This window comes from Acomys minous (assembly GCF_964271855.1).
Source record: "Acomys minous genome assembly, chromosome: 4".
Lineage (NCBI taxonomy): Eukaryota > Metazoa > Chordata > Mammalia > Rodentia > Muridae > Acomys > Acomys minous.
Window position 1 is genome coordinate 71,055,843 of NC_140486.1, and position 18,661 is coordinate 71,074,503.

An 18,661-nucleotide genomic window follows, 5' to 3' on the forward strand; every position below is an offset into this window, starting at 1 on the left:
ACCTGGAATAGTAGTTTTGTGTAATTGAAGAGAATTGTGAACATTGAAAGTGTTACCTTGTTATTCAAACTCATAAGGGTTTTGTCCATTTGTACAAACAAAATAAAGAGGGACATAATAATGGCTCAATAGACTGTCAACACATGTCACATGTCTTTTCAAAATAAATAGTAATCACATGATCACATGTAGCAGGCTGTATGTTGGCTAAAGATCTTACCAATTCCTTTATAGTCCTAGATTCCCTTCTGTATGATTCTTTAAGATTCTCAAAGACGCCGGTGACATGCACAGTCTCTAACAGATAGAATACACACTAAAGGTTCTACTCTTGTGTGACGATACCATGAAGTGTAAAACTTTACCACACTGATCTTCTTTATTCATAGAAATGTATGTCTTTTTCTCATGTTTTCTAAACCTATTACTACGTGCAATGGCTTTACCACATTGCTTATTCATAGGATATCTCTCCAGTGTGAACACTTTCCTGATGATAAAGACCAAAGAAATGTGCATAGGCTTCACTGTATTATACACATTCACAGGGCTTCTCTCCAATATGAATGCTTTCATGGTAATGAAGACCATAATAATATGAAAAGACTTTACCATATTAAATACTTTCATAGATTTTCTCTTCAAAATGTGTTTTTGTGTGCATTTGGAGAATACTGTGTTGTGCAAAGGCTTTATCACATTGATTAAAGTTTTTAGTGTTTTTAGACCTGTGTGCTTCCTTTCGTTTATTCAGAGACTACTCTGAAGTGCAAAGTCTTCACTACATTAATTACATTCATAGATTTAACTCCAGAATGGGCTCTTTTATGACATGGGAGACCATGGTGACGTGCAGAGGGTTTACTACATTGGGTACATTCATAGAGTTTCTCTCCAGTATGTGTTTCTTATGTATTAGGAGATGACTACTAACTGCAAAGGCTTTGCCATATTACTTACATACAAAGAGATTTATCTCCAGTATGAAGATGATGGTTCCTTGCGGAGGCTTTACCACATACATTGCATTCATAAGGTTCCTCTTCAGAATTTGTTCTTGTGTATATTTTGAAAATACTCGGTTGTGAAAAGCTTTACAACACTGTTTACATTCATAAGGTTTCTCTTCTGTATGACTGCTCTGGTCCTGCCTGGAAGCAGCTTTTGTCTTCCCCTGAACCAGCTTTCTAAGAGGCAAAAGCAGCCTTATTGTGAGGTTAGAACAGGTCAGCAAAGCTGTTCCTCTAAGAACAGTGTCCACAGTGCTGATAGGTGACTTTTCCATGATGTTCCCTGAATTTGAGTTCTCTGTCCTTTGTATGTGTGGGAATAGTGGCACTGATCCATCTGTCTGTGGCATTATTCATTATGATTACCAGGTAGCATTGGCTCCCGAGTAATCTACTTTCACAGTGTCATGTACTTGACTTTTACCTAACACCTTGTGGGACAAGATGAGAAATCCAGAAGCATTTCTGTCCATCATTTGTGTAATTTATAATGTTTCTGCATGACTTTGAGCTCAGGTGTCCTTAAATATTTCTGCTTTTACAGTGTGAGCACCTTCAGAAGAGGATTTTACTTAGTATGCTTAGGACTAGACAAACCTGTCTGTGAATGTATCGAGAGTCCCTAAGTAAACTCCCAGTACTTGCTTCGTTGAAGAAAAGCATTGCTTCAGAAATGACTTCCACGCTCTCCTTGCCTGCCAGCAGGTACACAAATCTTGCTCATCTATTCTGTGTTGTCACATGTGGTGGTTGTTCTTGTTACTTAAACTGACTACATCTGGAATTACTAAAACCCAAAGGGTTGGGTACTGTTTGTGAAGGGTTCAAATATTAGCTTTTGAAGTGGGAAAAACTTTCTTTTATCTGGATCTTCTGAGATAATAATATTCACCTTTAAACTAAGCCACTAATTCTGATGGCAGCCTATATTTATAAATGACATGCATTATGGTAGCTTTTTTCTTTGTTTGGTTATTTTGTTTGCTGTACCTGTGCCTACAAAGTTCTTTTTTTTTTTTTTTTTTTTTTTTTTTTTTTTTTTCTGGCATTAGAGCCTACTTCATTGGAATTCTGGAATATAATGAAGACTGCCTAAGATATTCGGGCCACGTGGACTTAACCACTACTGGCTTCTTCAATTTTCCATTGACAGACAGGCATTGTTTGACGAGTTGGATCAAAGCCTGTGAGACATCGTAATAAATCCACTTAATAAATCATACACACACACACACACTATCAGTTCTGTCCATCTAGAGAACCTTGGCTATTACTGACCTGTGTTTCCTTTTTCACTTTCCCACTGAGGAAGATGCGCAGGCTAACAACAGGGCTCCACGGTGCTTGTCATGTGTTCGCTGCTTCTCCCAGGGTTGTCTCACACCTACCAGGTGAAAAGTAGCTGCAGTTTATCTGAATCCAGCATGCAGCCACAAAATAAAACGTTTGCTCTTAAAATCGTTCTTTAATTGTTGAAACTCTGGGCATTCTTCCACTGTGGAACAGACTGATAACCCCACTCAAAGTTGAGTAATGGGCTCTGCAAGTAATCTCCGTTCACTCCAGGAGCGGGCAGGGGAAGTAAGAACTCTGGAGCTTTGTGTGAGGGGGGAGGGGAGCTCAGACAAGCTGTGCAGTTCCAAGAAGGTGACCAAAGGTCCCTGCCCACAAAGGGGAGGAGCAAGGGGCTGAGCAGTGGGAGCCGGAATAGTGTTTCTTCCCCAGGGCTAGGCTGCAAAACTGGCGGGTATGCAAAAGAGAAATGCAAATCTCTGCAGACCCGGAAAAGGTCTGGCCCAGTACTGCAGCCTGCTATCTTTGGACCCTTCGGCACATTCTCACCCTATGCTCCTGTCACTCAAGACTCCCGAACCAATTAGGGCCTCCAGTGGACCAGCCATTCAGAAGAGGAGGAGGCGTGTCTTTCTGGTGCCTGACTGCAGGTTCCTCTTTGCTGCTGAGCAGGCTTGAATGGTCTGGATTGAAGTGCTTTCAACATTGTTACCGGGTGCTGTGAGGGTCAGCCAAGCTCCAAAGCCGCAACATGGTGAGCTCAGGGTCACTGCCAGAAACGGAAAGGAATAGGCTGTTTTTCAGCAGGAGCCTGTGTGGCGGGGTCGTCCCTGGGGTTGAGTGGTAAACAGAGGCCAGAGGTGGTCACATGGGAGTGATTTTGTGCTCAAAGTGGTAGCCTTGGAGGCTGCTTCTGGGCAAAGCTTTTGGAGCATGGGCTTGTGTGCAGAACCTCCTTGTCAGGATGCTAACCTCAGAGAAGCCTAGTGTCTCCGGGATCTTCTACCAGTTCTACCATTAGCATTTAACATTTAGGCCTAAGATCCATTTGGAGTTAAATTTGTGGAGGTTGTAAAAGGCATGTTACGCGTTGGGTGGCAGTTCAAAATTAAGCTGCGATGTAGAGAGTAGAGTGACGACGGAAAAGATTTCCAGTGCTTACAAAATAGTAAGAGGCATCAAGTAGGATTTCGCTGAGGATGAACTGCCTCTGAAACACCCTAGTGATTTGTCGTGTGCTACCCAGGCCTGCTAGAAATGAGGTGGCTGTGCTACACAATTTTCTTCACCAGGATTGTCCAGACATTTGTCTCCCAATCATGACCAAGGAGACACCTGTCATTTACAACCAAAGCCCCATAGGCCTAGGCCCCATGCTGTTACTGGCTCTGCCAAGCATGCCCCTAGATTTGAGAAAGACCTATGCCATTCTCCGTAGGTGATGGCCTCAGAAAGCCTTGCTGAATCAGGCCAGCCTTGAACAGAAGAGAGCTTTTCCTTTTTGAAGAGTGTGTCATCACAAAGAACAGGCCTCTAACCATCTGCTCAAGGGAGTATTTGTCAGGAGTCAAGGGAAGGAAGACCCTGAAGGAGAAAAGTATTGAGATTTTACAGATGCTTTATTAGTCACACACGCATTGCACTTCACTGAGACGTCCCAACACCTCTCCTAGTCTGCTGAGTACAGCTGGAGCCTGGTTGATGGCTTCACAGGTAAGCCTTGCTCGCCATCTGTGTTTGTGTGCTGAGTTGTTGGGTGGCCCACAGCAGGCTTCCTTCTCTTGTTCTTGGTCCGAGTCTGCTCTGGTCTGGTCTGGTCTCTGACAGGTCTTTGGACTTGGTGAGCTGTGTCCAACTTGATCAGCATGGTGGTGTGGTCTTAGTAAACATCACGGCCAGCCTGCAGTGGTCTTGTACTCAGCTTATATACCCTATCTATGTTGGGAGGAGTTGCACCCCGTCTTAACTAATGAGCTATTGGGTTATGTCCCTCATTTTACCCTATGCTCACTCTTATGTTCAGGTGGACAACTCAGGGCATTTCTTATCATACCAAGCGCACTGTTTCACTCACTACCAACGTATGTTCTTTTACTATTCTTTCTCCTCTTGGCTTTACATGTTCCCTACAGCATTACAGCATCATAACCAACATTAAGGTCTGGTGTGCCAGAAAGGTCTAGTATTTTTCTTGAAAAATCCATAGTTGGACTGCTTGGGGAAGACTACACCTGGTGACAAGTCTTTGAAAGGAAAAAGTCTGTTGTGTTGAGGGATATCCCTCATGTATGGAGAATGACTTAGCTCTTTCTCAAACCTAGAACATGCTTGGCAGAGCCAGTAACAGCCTGGGGTCTAAGTCTTTGGAGCTTTCCCTAAGGCCCTGATGTGTTGAGAATAAAATAGAGCTCCTACTCTAAAGCAAGGGATAGTAATGGTCTGGGGCTAGGGCCTTTGGGGAGGTGTTGCTTCAGATCCTGAGAGCAAAACTCATCCCACCACATACAGCTGTGTTTGTAAGTCACAAGGCCACTGTGGGCTTGTTCAGTAATGTTTTAAAGATGCCCTGTGTTCCTCCTATGCAGCATTGTTTTATTCTTCTCCTGAGCTTGTCCCATTGTGTGATAAATATCTGCTGCCTTGATAGAAGGCCCCCGATTTCCCTCCATTTCCCTCCTCTAAATAGTATATAAGATGCTATTCTTCTTCAAAAGTGCACTTGACATAAGACATATTTGTACAAGACCTCCGCAGCCAGCTCTTAGCCTTTCTATCTTCTACTTCTTCTGTCTTCTATTCATCTGGCTCCTCCAACCCAGAACCCTGTCACTGAGTGGTGACCTCCTTTTTCAGTGCGCCAGTGTACTGAATAAATCTGGGATATCTTCACTGTGTAAATCCCTCATCTAAGTGGCCAGACTTCCAACATAACCTGGGGCCTGAACCTAACAGACTTAATGGTGACAGCACATGTAGAATGCAAAGTCGGCTCTTGGATGGTTCTTCTTTGAGCATTATCCAGAGCTGAATGCATGCTGTCATTAAAGAGATTTTTCTTATTACTCTTTTCATTGTGTGTGGAGTGATTTCTCCCTGGAAAGGCATATTAATTCTAGGATAGCTGCATCTGCAGGCTTTTACAGAAATGTTTCTGATTGCCTTGATTCTAGTGACCTTGCTTTCCTCTTGATGGAAATTCCTAAATTCTTTAGCTGAAAGACTGCATCTTAAAATTACCCATTTGAGTCATATAATGAGCTATCCATTTCAGTAACTGGAAAAGGGTTGGCATGTTGTTCAGGGATTCTGCCTTTACAGAAGAGCAGGGCGAACAGTTTATTGTGTACAATGCCTGGTAGGCAGTAGCTAGATCACAGACTAAAGTTGAAGGCAGTAGGCTGCAGGGGTCACCATTATGAAGAAGAACCCGATTTAAGCCTGGTGAGGCATCTTGTAACTTCCCTGAACGTATTAATTCATGCACATGTATAAAAACAGACCATATTGGTAGGTGTAAAATTTGGGTACATTAGCTTGATCTAGTAAATAATTCCTTTCCAATGAAGGGGCAGATTTACATCCTGATTGAAGCTCCCACCTGCATCCTCTCCTGATCCCACCTCCCCCTGCATCCTCTCCTGATCCCACCCCCTCCCTCATCCTCTCCTGATCCCACCTCCCCCTGCATCCTCTCCTGATCCCATCTCCTCTCTCATCCTCTCCTGACCCCACCCCCTCCCTCATCCTCTCCTGACCCCACCTCCCCCTGCATCCTCTCCTGATCCCATCTCCTCTCTCATCCTCTCCTGATCCCACCCCCTCCCACATCCTCTCCTGACCCCACCTCCCCCTGCATCCTCTCCTGATCCCATCTCCTCTCTCATCCTCTCCTGATCCCACCCCCTCCCTCATCCTCTCCTGACCCCACCCCTCCCTCATCCTCTCCTGATCCCATCCCCTCCTTCATTCCCTTTCGCTCCCTCCCCTAGTCCTTTGCAAGGGGAACCCTCCTCCCCTAACATTTGACCTCAGCTTATCCAATGTCCTCTCTACTACCTGTAACCTCTTCCTCTGTGGCCTGGCAAGGCCATCTCACCAGGGTAGAAGTGAACAACATTAGGAAGCCATCCAGTTAGACCAGCGCCATTTGTTGAAAATGCTCTCTTTTCTCCATTGTGTGGATTTGGCTTCTTGGTCAAATATCAAATGCCCATAGTTGTGTGGTTTCATTTCTGGGTCTTCTATTCTATCAGTCTATTCTGGGTTTTTGATTTTCCATATGAAGTTGAGAATTGATCTTTCAAGGTCTGTATAGAATCATCTTGGAATTTTGATGGGAATTGCATTGAGTCTATAGGTTGCCTTTGGTAAGATGGACATTTTTACTGTGTTGATTCTCAGAATCCACGAACATGGGAGATCTTTCCATCTTCTGATATCGTCTCCTATTTCTTTCTTTAGAGACTTGAATTTTTTTTTCATATAAGTCTGTCACTTGTCTGGTTAGAGTTACACCAAGATACTTTATACCCTTTTTGTCTATTGTGAAGGGTATAGTTTCCTTAATTTCTTTCTCACCTCATTTGTTACTTGTATAGAGCAGGGCTACTGATTATTTTGAGTGGACTTTGTATCCAGCCACTTTACTGAAGGTGTTTATCAGCTGCAAAAGATCCTTGGTAGAACTTTTAGGCTCACTTAGGTATACTATCATGTCATGTGCAAAGAGTGACAGTTTGACTTCTTCCTTTCCTATTTTTCTCCCCTTGATCTCCTTTAGTTGTCTTATTGCTCTATCTAGAACTTCAAGTACTATGTTGAAGAGATGTGGAGAGAGTGGACAGCCTTTTCTTGTCACTGATTTCAGTGGAATAGATGTAATTTCCTCTCCATTTAGTTTGATGTTGGCTATAGGCTTGCTGTATATTGCCTTTATTTTGTTGAGGTTTGTGCCTTGTATTCCCACTCTCTCAAAGACTTTAAACATGAATGGGTGTTGGATTTTGTCAAATGCCTTTTTAACATCTAAGGAGATGATCATGTGGTTGTTTTCCTTCAGTTCACTTGTATGATGGATTAAGTTGATGGGTCTCCATATATCGAATCACCCCTGCATACCCTCCTTAGGTTGAAGTTGTCCTTCTAGTATCTTCTATAATGCTGGATTTGTGGTTAGGTACTGTTTGAACTTGATTTTGTCATGGAATAGCTTGTTTTCTCCATCTATGGTAAATGAGAGCTTTTCTGGGCATAGTAGTCTGTGTTGGCATCTGTGGTTTATTATTGTTTGCATGACTTCTGTCCAGGCCCCTCTGGCTTTCGTAGTCTCTGTTGAGAAGTCAGGTGTAATTCTGATAGGTTTGCCTTTATATGTGACTTGGCCTTTTTCTCTTGCAGCTTTTAATATTGTCTCTTTGTCCTGTACATTTAGTGTTTTGACTATTATGTGGCTAGAGGATTTTCTTTTCTGGTCCAATCTATTTGGAGTTCTGTAGGCTTCTGGTATATTTATGGACATTTCTCTCTTTAGGTTAGGGAAGTTTTCTTCCATGATTTTGTTGAAAATATTTCCTTGGCCTTGCAGATGGGAGTCTTCTTTTTCTTCTCTCCCTGTGATTCTCAGGTTTGGTCTTTTCATAGTGCCCCTGATTTCTTGGATATTCTGTGTCAAGAGCTCTGTAGATTTAGCATTTTCCTTTACTGCTGTATCCATTTCTTCAGTCATATCTTCTATCTCTGATATTCTTTGTTCCATTTCTTGAATTCTGTTGTTCGTACTTGTGTCTGTAGATCCCGTCCTCTTCTCTCAGGTTTCCATTTCCTGGATTATCTCAGATTGTATTTTCTTCATAGCTTGGATGTCCTGTTTCATGTCATAAAACTATTTCTTCATTTCTTTCACCTGTTTGATAGCAGTTTCTTCAATTGATTTGTGCATTTCTTTCTTTGTGTATTCCAGTTCTAGTCTGAGGGATTTATTTTCCTCCTTTAAGGCCTCTATCGTTTTCATAGCCTCAGATTTGAAATCTTTCTCTTGTGCCTTGGCTGTGGTATGATCTCCTGGGCTTGTTGTGGTGGTGGGACTGCAAATTTCTGGTCCAATGGACATGGCTGTTGTTACTTGTGTTCCTACGCTGCCTCTTCCCTTTGTGATGTCTCTGTATGGAGCCTTGGTTGTTGGATACTTGGGCACTCAGAGTTTTCTGGGTGGTCTGTGGACAGATCCACTTGTGTTCTAGTCTGTTGCTTTGGGCTAGGATTCTCAGACAGTGGTGTTTCTGGGAGTAAAGGCTTTCCCTATGCCCAGGGAAATGAGACACTGTCTGCCAGGCTGGGGAGTCTCAGGCACCCGGGAACTCCAGTGGTTGTTTAGCCCGCTGGTGTTATCTGTGTGTTTTCTACCTGGTCTGTAGTCAGATGGATGATCCAAGATGGAGGCGCCTAACGCACACCTTGTTTGAGCAGCAGGCCAGCAGTGAACATTCAGCAACCCAAAGACTGATCCGAGACTCAGACAACAACAGCACCAGGAACCCATAGGTGAGGGGTCTCCAAATAGTGTGGAGCATCGTCTCATTAAAGACCCACATCCCCACAGGTCTCAATGTTAGAGGCACATATCTGTTGGGCAAGCAGCCACCAAGATTCTGGACACACACATAGCCAGGGGCTAGCTGGCAGAGTCTCATTTCCCAGGGTTCAGAAACATCCTCTGTCCCCAAAGTCTCCAGGGTTGGTGGGTCCTTACCCCGAGCAGACACCACAGACTAGAACAGTATTGGATCGCACCACAGACCAGCAAGAAAAACCATCCTCAACTCTGGTGGGCCAAACAACTACTGGAGTTCCTGGGTGGTCACACACTCGCCAGGCGGCCATGAGCCTCTGATTTGACAGGGTGCAGAAACAGCCTCTTCTCCCCAAAATTCTAGGGTCTGTCAGTCATAACCCCAAGCAGACGCCACAGAACTTATTTATAAAAACCAAATTTCTGTAATGACACTAATTCAACCAATACAGAAGATCTGAACAAACAAGCGTGGCTGTGTCTAACCTAAATGATATTTTTCCTATCTGAAAATATACAATATGAGAGAAAAGATGTGAGAAATCCTTGGTGTGCTGAAGTACATATGTTTAGTTCACAAAGAATATTGAACCATAACGTCTGTTTCAACTACTTAAAACAACGATTGAGATTATAGTTAAATTATTGTACCCTTCTTTTTTCTCGCTACTCTAAGGCTGAACTCCTGAGTCAAATATCTGAGGTTCCATTTTTAATAAATAACACCAACCTGGCTGTCATGTTCTGCCAGCATCCCTCAGTCCCTACTATTACATGGTCAACTATTCCATGGTCATTTTGGCACGCCCTGAACTCTAGCCCATAGGTTGGGCCAGCCTTCTTCCAGCTTCCCATCCTCACATAATCCAATCATTTGCTTACCTCGTCTTTTCCTTTTTGTCTTCTTGTAATGTATTCATTTATTCACTTTACATTCCTAATGCAGTCCCCTCCCTCCTCTCCTCACAGTCCTACTCTCCCACCCTCTTCCTCCTTCCACTCATCCATCTCAGAAAAGGGGAACCCCCAACCTCATATCAAGTTGAATAAGGATAATGTGTGTCCTCTTCCACTGAGGCCAGTAAAGGCAGCCCCACTGGGGGGAAATGATGCAAAACAGGCAACTGAGTCCAGATCAGAGACTACCCACACTCCATTTCTGAGGTGACCCATGTGACAACCTAGCATCCCCTTAAGTTACATGTGTGTGTGTGGCTCTATGTCCAGAACATGCTCTTTGGTCAGTGCTCCGGTCTCTGTAAGCTCCTGTGGTTATACCTTAGTTGTGTCTGTTGGTCTTCTTGTGGAGTTGTGTCCTCCAGGTCCTTCTAGCCTTCCTCCCACATTTCCACGTGACTCCCCAAGCTCCTTGTAATGCTCAGCTCTGAGTCTCAGTATCTGTTTCAATGTGCTGTTGGGTGGAGCCTCTGAGAAGAAACTTATGCTAGGCTCCTGTCTGGAAGCCTAGCAGAGTATCAGTGATAGTGTCAGGGGTTGGATCTTCCATCGGGTGGGTCTCAGGTTGTGCCAGTCATTGGTTGGTCATTCCCTCAATCTCTACTCCATCTTTATCCCTGCAATTCTTATAGTAAGGGTAAATTTTGGCTCAAAGACTTTATGGGTGAGTTGGTGTTCCCCTCCGTCCACTAGAAGTCCTGCTGGATAGAAGTTGGGCACTTAGGTCTCTATGTCCCCCCACTGCTATGACTCTCAGCTCGAATCACCCCCATGTTCTTTATTTTTTATTTCTATTTTTTCATTCACTTTCCATTAATTGTGCTTTGCTTTCAAATTCATGGCCAATTTTTTCTTTAATTGTTTTTATTGTTTGAAATTGACAGAAGGTAAGTTGGAGGACTTTCTAGCTGTGAAGTAGCAATGGCTGCACTGGACATTGATTGGGTAATGGAATGAGCAAACAAGGAACCCTATGCCTGGATGAAGAGCAGGAAGTGCTCTGGGAGAATGTATAATTGTACTAACTACAAATTTCCCAGACCAGACTCATGCTCTGTATGAACCTAGGGTGGAAGGGCAGAACTGAGAGGTATTCAGAGGTCTGAGAGGCAGGTGGATTGCTGTGAGTTCAAGGCCAGCCTGGTCTGCATAAGCCCGTCCAGGACAGTCAAGGCTACATAGAGAAACCCTGTCTCAAAAAAACAAAAACAGCCGGGCGGTGGTGGCGCACACCTTTAATCCCAGCACTCGGGAGGCAGAGGCAGGCGGATCGCTGTGAGTTCGAGGCCAGCCTGGTCTACAAAGCGAGTCCGGGACAGCCAAGGCTACACAGAGAAACCCTGTCTTGAAAAACAAAAACAAAAAAGAAAAGAAAAAAAAACAAAAAAAAAAAAACAACAACAACAACAACAACAAAAACACACGAAAAGCCAGTTTGGTGCTCGACAGAACTTTGGAGTGTTCTCTTTCAGAGGAATGTGGAAAACATAAGTAATTGCGATGGCCCAGGGCACAGGAAGCTGTCCACAGAGCCTGACCCGCTGCTGCCGTAGCCCATGGAGGATGCAGTCTCCAGAGTCACGCAGACAGGGGAAACCATGCTCAGAGGGCTTTGGTGGAAAATTAACTCCATGAAAAGTTTAGCTAGAGGCGATTTAGATGATATTTTGGCCCACCTTCTTAATTATTCTGCCCATGCCCTAAAGAACTGAGTAAGGAAGAATTACCAAATAATGGGCTGGTTTCTTAGTTTGAATAGTGAATCTGTTGGATGGTTCCTACTTGTGCCTCTTTCAGGACAACAGTGAACACCAGTGGAGCAGAAATAAATGAAAAGTCTGTGGTTTGTTGAGGAAAACACCAATGGGTAAATACAGGAGGTGGTAAAGTGATGAAACAGAGGCCGGGACTTTCAAAGAGATTATCACCATTAGAGAGAAGGCCCTTGCTCTGGATTGGAACCCTAAGAAGCTGCCCTGAGGGTAGCACTCCCTCCTGCTAAGCCTTGAACTAATGGAAGGAGAAGGCAAAGTGATTTCCTAGTCCTAGGAAGGAACTTCAGATGGCACCGTGTATAATATGATTTAAATGTGGTAGCGTCCCACTCAATTTAGAAGGCGCACCTGACAGCACCACCCATATTGTGTTGGTTCTGGAAACAAGAAAGATGCACGATGTAAGGTCATGGGTTCTTTTTCTGTTGTGTCCTTTCAGCTCTGTTCCAGGTACGTATGTGTGGCAGAGTCAGAACCCCAGTGAGGAGACTGTGAGAGTTATTGCATGAAGCTGTGAGGATGAAGTGTGCCACGGAGAGATGCATGTAGGGAGCTGAAGTAACGAAAGTGAAAGACGCATAAGAAGTTTTAGGGATAGGGCCATGGAAGCTCCTTGAAACTGAAGACTCGTGCGTCTCATAGAGACCTACGGGATGTGGTGTTTCCCTGGGCGGGTTTCTTGCCTGGGTCCACTCCTGCATCACTAAGCACACATTCCTTTCTATTGGAATGTGGAGGGGAGGGGTATTCTGTGCCATTGTAGCGTGGAGAGATATAACTATTCAATACTAAGATATTTCTGTAGCCTGATATCTTAATATATTTGATTTTGTGGTTTTTCAATTTGAAGTATTGCTGTATTGCCTTGTGTGTCCTGAAAGTTGGTATGTACAATCCTTGAATTTAACAATCCATCTGACTCTGGCTCCAGAATCCTGGGATTAGATGTGGTTAAAACATTTTGCTTGTTTTGTTTTCATATTATTTGCTTATGAGCTTGAAATGTATGCTCTTGTGATTGTGAGCATATAGTATTGGGTTGATCTTTATGCACATCTTGAATAGTGTAATTTGCAGAGTGTATTCTGTTTCTTAGGATGGCAGATAATTATGAAATTAATACTGCCTGCACATTCTGAATCCTAGATTGCAGGAGTGTGACATTCTTCCCACTTGTTGTATTTGTTTTGAAATATTTTTGAATGAATATGGGTATTTTGTCTGCTTGCATGATTATGTACATCATGTGTGTCTGGTTCACACAGTACTCAGAGGCCTCAGAGCTCCTGAACTTGGTACAATAGATAGTTGTGACCTTGATGAAATTAGTCGCAATCGACTCCAATTATTTGCAAGACCAGCAGTAGCTCTGATATTCCAGATCTCTTGCCCTGTGCTGCTTTATTATGACCAAAATTTACATTGGTAATATTTGCATCTGTCCATTTGTACAGTTTTAGGTATGCGTTCCTTTTTGATGAGATCATATTAATGTAATAGTTTACCTGCGGCACTTAGGTTTTTGGAAGATGAAGACGAAGCTGGAGTGAATGTACAATTTTTTTGTAGGAAGTTCAAGAAGGACCTCTGAGTTCTTTCTATCTTTTTCATTTGTTTGATTGACTTTTGCAAAGGAGTCAGGGTCTTATTATGGACCTCTGCATGTCCTGAAACTCATTGCGTAGACCAGACTGGCAACAACTCAATGAGATAGACCTGCCTCTGCCTCCAGAGTGCTGAGCTTAAAGGCGTGTGAAAAAACAACCAGGTGCCCAGCATTTTCTAGTTAGTAATTGTTCATATAGTTTCTGTGATGTGAGCTCAGGGCTGTTATCTGTTTGCTTGTCTCCCTCTCGCTCTATGTCTGTTGATTGTCATTTCTCTTCCAAGGCTCTATCCTATTCAAGGGGGGCAGAAATGACATAAGTGACCCTCGTTATTCAGTTTCCTTCCAAAGGACTTGGCTATTACATTAGAACTTGTGTGTCAGGAAGTAAGCAGAGGAAGTAGCAGAATTTATGGGTATATTGTCAATGAAGTATATACATGTGCAGTGTTGTCAGTGTCATGTTCTCTTTGTCCACATGTACTGGATATTTTAGGAGGCAGTGACCTGTGGTGATGTGCACGTGAACTTCACTCAAGAAGAGTGGTCTTTGCTGGATCCTTCCCAGAAGAGTCTCTATAAAGACGTGATGCTGGAGACCTATATGAACCTTATTGCTATAGGTAAGACAGTGAATATTCTGTCTCTGTTTAAAATGTAAGGACAACTGTTTCTCTGCTACTTTCATTGGCTTTTGTAATTTCAGTTGAGAATGAAGATAGTAACTTACATTTTGCCTAATTTCCAAAAATATATCACACATTTTCTGTTACTATATTTAGGCTACAATTGGGAAGACCATAATGTTGAAGAACACATTCAAAGTTGCAGAAGAAAGGGAAGGTAATTTTCATGTGCAAGTTGATACGAATATGCCTCTGAAGAAATGTTAATGTGTCCTGCAAGTTGTAGAGAAAAGCAACAGTGAAATAAGGCACTGCTTTTGATGGATTGATGTTTCTTAATTTCTCAGAGAAACATGTACCTCAATATCAGGTATCTGATCTGTGTTTGCAAGGTATTTCCCTAAAAAGGAAGAGCACAATGCTATAAGGGACATCACTATTTGTATCATGTCCTCATCAGTCCTAGGCTGTGGAGTTGCCAATCAGTTTAGTTCCTTACGGCTTCAATATTGCAGAAGGAATACACATTGACTAGGTGATATGTGCATGCCCAAAACCTGCTAATAAGCAAATAGTAGAGCTGGGGTTACTCATGATCTTGTAGTAACATTGCTAAGTTTAGTGAGAGTCAACAAGATTTTGGTGAAGAAACTATAGTGCTTATACTATATGTTTATGAGGGAAAAAAATGTCAAACTGTGTGAATGCAGTGGGGAACCCATTCATTTGTTATTCTTCTTTTAACGTTTATATCATATTCTACAATGAATATGAGCCATGTGACATGGGCATGGTGAAAAAAGCAACATAGCCCTCCGTAACCCAGAACATTAGAAGATAGGTAACAGCCCCACGCTGAGTGGACTTTCTGAAGGAGATGTTTACAGTTTGTGGGTTTTCCAACTCTATTGGAGGAATCCAAAAGTTCACAGCTTACAAAATCCTTATGAGAAGAAGAGTGTGGAAATTCTTCTGTTTGTCTTGATTCACATTGCAAATATATAGGAAAATTTATTAATGCAAACAGCATGGTAAAGATCTGAATAGTTACAATTGTTAAAAAATATGTGAAGAAGCTGTTATAGAAAAGGGATATTATCAATGTGATTCATGTAATAAATGCTTCTAGCATCACAGGTATCATCAAATATGCAAAACACCCCTCAACGAAGGGGTTTAAATGTAAAGAAAGTGATGATATCTTAAGATCTAAGTCCTCTTTACAATTTAGCAAATTGTAAAATTCATTCATAGAGATGAAAATGTTCATCAGTGCAGTGAATGTGGTAAATCTTTACATGTGCTAATTTTCTTTGCAGGCATGAAAAAGACCATACTGCAGAGAAGGCTTCTGGCTTTACACAATTTGACAAAGAGTTTGCATATCACAGACTTCCTCCAAGGCATGAAAGACTTCATCCTGGAGAGAAACGTTATGAATATAATCAATGTGGTAAAGCCTTTGCACAACACAGTCATCTTCAAAGGCATAAGAGAATTCAATCAGAAGAGAAACCTTATGAATGTAATCAATGTGGTAGAGCCTTTGCACAACACAGTCATCTTCAAAGGCATAAGAGAATTCAATCAGAAGAGAAACCTTATGAATGTAATCAATGTGGTAGAGTCTTTGCACAACACAGTCATCTTCAAAGTCATGAAAGAATACATAGAGTAGAGAAAACTTATGAATGTAATCAATGTAGTAAAGCCTTTGCACAACACAGTCATCTTCAAAGTCATGAAAGAATTCATACAGGAGAGAAACCTTATGAATGTAACCAATGTGGTAAAGCCTTTGCACGTCACAGTCATCTTCAAAGACATGAAAGAATTCATACAGGAGAGAAACCTTATGAATGTAATCAATGTAGTAAAGCCTTTGCACGTCACAGTGATCTTAAAAGTCATGAAAGAATTCATACAAGAGGGAAACCTTATGAATGTAATCAGTGTGGTAAAGCCTTTGCACAACACATTAATCTTAAAAGGCATGAAAGAATTCATACAGGAGAAAAGCCTTATGAATGTAATCAATGTGGTAAAGCCTTTGCACAACACAGTAATCTTCAGAGTCATGAAAGAATTCATACAGGAGAGAAACCTTATGAATGTATTCAATGTGGTAAAGCCTTTGCATGTCACAGTCATCTTCAAAGGCATGAAAGAATTCATACAGGAGAGAAACCTTATGAATGTAATCAATGTGGTAAAGCCTTTGCACAACACTGTAATCTTCAAAGTCATGAAAGAATTCATACAGGAGAGAAACCTTATGAATGTATTCAATGTGGTAAAGCCTTTGCACAACACACTGCTCTCAAAAGTCATGGAAGAATTCATACTAAAGAGAAACTATGAATGTAATCAATGTCTTTGCCTTTGTACATCAATGTAATATTCAGTAGGATAAATGAACACATACGCAGTGAGATCCTATGAATAGAATCAATGTGGTAAAGCCTTTGCATATATTTTTCATCTTTGACTCCTTAGAAGAACAAGTAATGGAATGAAACCCTTTGACTGTAGTCAGTATGGTAAAGCCTTTACATGTCGCACTCATCTTCAGAGGCATACTGGAAACAAACCCTGAGTCTATTTTATATGATTAATGAATTAATTATAATTAATTAATTAAAATTAATTTCTATTGTTTTTATCATCAAGGAAGAATTTATACTGGAGAGAAACTTTCTGAATGTAAGCAATGTGGTGAAGCCTTTTGTGTTATCGAGCCCACTGACATCCAACAGAAACTCATGTCAGTGCAAATGACAAGAATTTATTGCCATCAATCCACTACTGATTGATCAGGGACATAGAGCAAACTCAGAAGCTGGGCTGCAGTAACCTGCACTCCCTACTCCTCATCCCACCACCCGCCTGAGACAGAATATTAAGCTTGTAAACCAGAAACATCTGTGCCAAGTTACAGCTACATTTTTTTTTACCAATCAAGGATTAACAGATAGGGACTTTCCTTGTGTAGTTTTCTATGTCAACTGAAACACAATGTAGGTTTTGCAATTGAACCAATCATCTATTCTTTGGAGGTTAGCATCAAGCATGCATATATTTATATTATATATATAATTTTTTTATTTATTTTACAGGCATATATTTGAGGAACAAAAGATGAATAACAAAAGATATGGCTAAGAACAGTCATTATGTTATGGGGAAAAAAGATAAATAGCTGAAGTTGTTCAGCTGTTGGGAATTCCCCATCTTACCTAGGGCCTTGGAAGTTGGTGTTAGTTTCACCCTGTATTAAATTGAGAGCAACAACAAAAAGGTAATGCTTAGAACAAGTGTCTTTGGTTTGTTCCCAACATTTGCACATCATAGTCATTTTTCAGTACATAAAAGAACACATATTAGAGAGAAACACTACAAATGTAATCAATGGGATAAAGCCTTTTTACAACACAGCTATCTATGAATCATAAAGGAAAACAACTGGAGAACCCTATTCATGTAAATTGAGAAAGACTTTAAAATCATTGTTTTAGGTTTCAAGAAAAAATATTGTTTCATCTTCTACTTTTTTTACCGTCCCCTTGATGGTGGTAAATTATTTACCATATTCACTCAAGTGTAATGGAGCTCAGCAACTGTGGTTGTGCTTTCTATTTAGAAATAATAGGCGTAGGTATTGAAGTTGCTCTATGTGTGGGAAATCCACTTACGGAAGTTGATGACGTCATTCCTGCATCCCTTCTGTGGCTTCTTTTCATCTGTTGTGTTTTCACTTGATGATAGGTGTTCTTCTGCTGCGCTATATAGAATGGATGCTCATCATCTAAGTGGCTCATTGTGTGTTTAAATATCAGGCAGTGTGTGGTCATACTTTTCCAGTAAGTGTGCATGTGAAAGGGTAGTGTTTTGTTTTTCGTATTTTCAATAAATGACCTTCACATGTTGGCTTGGATGTCACTCGTTGGTCAGAGCTACATTTTAAGTCTTGAGTTTCATGTGCCAGCCTCCTCAGTACAAGTTCAAGCATAGATGTGCCTGTTTTGTCAATGCATTATAACAATGTTAATACTAAAATGCTTAATAGAAGAGAATATAAGAAACATTAAAACCTCATATGTTTATCCAAATCACCATCTTCATTTATCTGTTCGAGATGTAATGTAGTGGGATAATCAACAGTCAACTGCGTATCTTATGACATAGCTTAATTGGTATAGATTTATATATATTATTTGATGTTCCATGCTTTTTCATGTTCCCATTAGTTACCATTTGGCACTTCACTTTTGTGTTTGCCTTCTAATGGAATTATCTAGAGATGCTGGATATTGTAACTGAATGACATTTATTAAAAAGAAAACATTTCTGTTTTTCGTGTGTGGAATGAGGCCATAATGTATATGTGGAGAGTGGAAGGCAACTTTGTGGGGACTACGTTGATCATTGTTTTATGTGGACTAATGTCAGGTTGCCAACTTTGCACACCACAGAATTTCCCACAGAGCTGTCTTACTGATTCTCAAATAAAATTATTTGAAACATTAAATCAGTAAAACATTGACTTCTTTTTAAATTGTAAACATCTAAGGGTGGAGGAAAACAGGAATATTTGAATAACCATATTTACGACGAAAAATATTAAATATACTGCTACATTTTTTTGAAACGTATTAGTTTATTCACAGCAGTAAACCCTTGTTTACAACACTTTCTGAGAACCACAAATGAATTGCAGAGAATTGTCTTAGTGGGGTCAGGCAACTGCTCCTCATTCCCCGCCCCGCCCCCCCCCCCCCCCCCCGCCGCCGCCACCCCCGCCCCACCCCGAGCTAGACTATAAGGTG

General features: G+C 41.5%; 1 protein-coding gene across 5 annotated transcripts; it reads left to right on the top strand.

Annotated features, from left to right (window-relative positions):
* The first annotated feature begins 2,726 nt into the window (after nucleotides 1–2,726).
* LOC311596858 (uncharacterized protein) lies at nucleotides 2,727–18,363 on the top strand. Of its 5 annotated transcripts, XM_084780735.1 has the most exons (6): nucleotides 2,727–3,057; nucleotides 3,742–4,016; nucleotides 8,717–8,843; nucleotides 13,706–13,832; nucleotides 13,992–14,052; nucleotides 15,155–18,363. In XM_084780735.1, exons 4-6 carry the CDS (start codon nucleotides 13,799–13,801, stop codon nucleotides 16,194–16,196), a joined length of 1,137 nt encoding a protein of 378 aa, XP_084636861.1. In that variant the 5' UTR covers nucleotides 2,727–3,057; nucleotides 3,742–4,016; nucleotides 8,717–8,843; nucleotides 13,706–13,798; the 3' UTR covers nucleotides 16,197–18,363. The 5 variants fall into 5 exon arrangements, with proteins under 5 accessions (XP_084636861.1, XP_084636859.1, XP_084636860.1 ...); XM_084780733.1 differs by lacking the exon at nucleotides 8,717–8,843; XM_084780734.1 differs by lacking the exons at nucleotides 3,742–4,016; nucleotides 8,717–8,843 and having other exon boundaries at nucleotides 2,728–3,057.
* Nucleotides 18,364–18,661: the final 298 nt, after the last annotated feature.

Bases quoted from the DNA above. Each gene is read 5' to 3' on its own strand.
- LOC311596858 (XM_084780733.1), top strand. The intron at 13,833-13,991 runs GTAAGACAGTGA...TACTATATTTAG, and splicing joins TATGAACCTTATTGCTATAG to GCTACAATTGGGAAGACCAT. The intron at 14,053-15,154 runs GTAATTTTCATG...TTTTCTTTGCAG, and splicing joins AGTTGCAGAAGAAAGGGAAG to GCATGAAAAAGACCATACTG.